This window comes from Acyrthosiphon pisum, chromosome X (assembly GCF_005508785.2).
Source record: "Acyrthosiphon pisum isolate AL4f chromosome X, pea_aphid_22Mar2018_4r6ur, whole genome shotgun sequence".
NCBI classification, from domain to species: Eukaryota; Metazoa; Arthropoda; class Insecta; order Hemiptera; family Aphididae; genus Acyrthosiphon; species Acyrthosiphon pisum.
Genome location: NC_042493.1, coordinates 77053268 through 77055218, shown reverse-complemented (window position 1 = coordinate 77055218; position 1951 = coordinate 77053268). Strand labels below are relative to the sequence as shown.

Genomic DNA, 1951 nt, shown 5'->3' with positions numbered 1-1951 from the left:
CGGACCTTTTACTTCTGAATCTCAAGAGTGCTACATCAATTTCCTTTGTGGAAAAAGGTTAATTTAAAATAATTTTATCAGGACAAAGAGGGTTTATGTCAGATTTTATTGGTATGTTTTCTGATATTGTTTGTATGTCGTCAATGAACTATTGTTTGTAGGTCTTGTCGCTGAAGTTGTCTTGGAAATAAGTACCGATTTTTTGAGCAACCTCTTTCTGGTTCGGATGTTATACCAAACGCATCGGTTATGTGAATTTCCTGGTCGCGATTTAAACCTTTAATAGTGATCTAATTTTATTTCAAATTAGGGATGGGTGTGTATTATTATTTATAGTACTTGTGAATATTTTCCATCGTTTCTTTTTATTGTTTTTGATTAAGAATTTAGATTTGGCTGTTAGTTTTTTGATTTCAATAAAGTGTTCTTGAGTTTTGTTTTTTTTTTTAAAGTGTTCAGTGCTTTTTTTTATTTTTTATTTTTTACATTCATCGCTCAGAATATTACAATATTTTCCAAACTTTTGAAATGTGTGATCTTCAATTTTATACCACTCAATTGTATACTCGGCAGAGCCCTAAAAGTCCTGAGATCGGATTTGGTATATTGTATATATAGAAATACAGAATACAATACAAAATATATAAAATATATAAATCACTAAACATGTGTTGGTAATAAATTAATTTATATGAAATAACTTAAAAACAGTAAAAGTTATAAGGCCAAGTAGAAATTGTATTGAAAAAAAAATCAATCAAACTTAAAAAAAAATAAAAAAAATAAAAGCTATATTAAAGGAAGTATAACAACTCATCCAATCCAATCCAATGTTGGGCGAACGTCTGAGATTCTGTCCAGTGAGGAATGCCAATTTGTGAACCAACTGACATGGAGCAGGAACTCGAACTGTACCCTAGGAATGATTTAAACAAAACGCATGGGTTAAGGCACTAAAAAGAATAGCACACCAAAAGGTATACTAACCGACCAATTGTAGTACATATGGGTCAACTTGAATGTAAGTCTTTGCATAATATTCGGAGGAAGTCCAAGTGTATCTTCAATGACTTGATAATGTGTAGGAGTTACAGTACCCTGTCTTACATGTTGTGATACCAAAAAGAAATCGTACCTGTAATTCATAATTTTAAGCATTACATTTTTTTATACTCTTGCTTTACTTCATGACAAACAAAAGTAGTATAAAAAATATTTACAAAATTCCAATATAATAGAATTAAATTACTTGTAATAAAATGTACAAATTCAGGTTAAATAATTTTTATATTTTTTTATATATAATTTTTACTAAATATAATATTATAGTTATTAGTTTAATAGTATAATGTGCTCTCAAAAATAAGGAATATCGATATAAAAATCTGGTTAAATATTCATATAAAAGTTAACTTATAAAATCCACAATTGACGAATTAACAAATACATACTCAGGGGCGCCATTTGGGGGGGGGGGGCAGGGTGTGCACTCGCACACCCTGTAATTTTGTTGTCCACAATTGGCCTAGGCCTAAATAATACTATGGCCAGATGGCCTTTAGTTTGCCAATCTTTAATTGTGCATGCACCGCAGCTATTCACTGATAATCATAAATAATATTATAATATTGTGTTCTTTAATTTGATAATTGATAAATTGATATCGGTATCACTTTATCCACTGGCACACACAAATATGTGTAAATGGTAAGTGGCTACTGACAGGGGTGGACTGGCTATTTTTGGCCCGGGGTGCAAAATTAATTAGGGGCCCGTAGTTTTTTTTTCAAACCTACCTAAATTAGGAAAGAGCCCTTAGTTTTATAAGTAAATATAAAAAAAAAAATTAAAAATAACATGTTATTTATTTGAAGAGATGTTGAAATATGTTATTTTATTTTTATTTTGTATAATACCGTATTATCCCAGTTTTATACCGTATACCGACTGT

At 30.0% G+C, this 1951-nt stretch overlaps 1 protein-coding gene across 1 annotated transcript in view; it reads right to left on the bottom strand.

The window, feature by feature from the left end:
* Window positions 1-671: 671 nt before the first annotated feature.
* LOC100167079 (piwi-like protein Siwi) overlaps window positions 672-1951 on the bottom strand; it is a 4371-nt gene continuing 3091 nt past the window's right edge. The window contains 2 exon segments of the mRNA XM_029485254.1: window positions 672-916; window positions 988-1135. Coding sequence (XP_029341114.1) covers window positions 764-916; window positions 988-1135 — 301 coding nt within the window. The 3' untranslated portion in view covers window positions 672-763.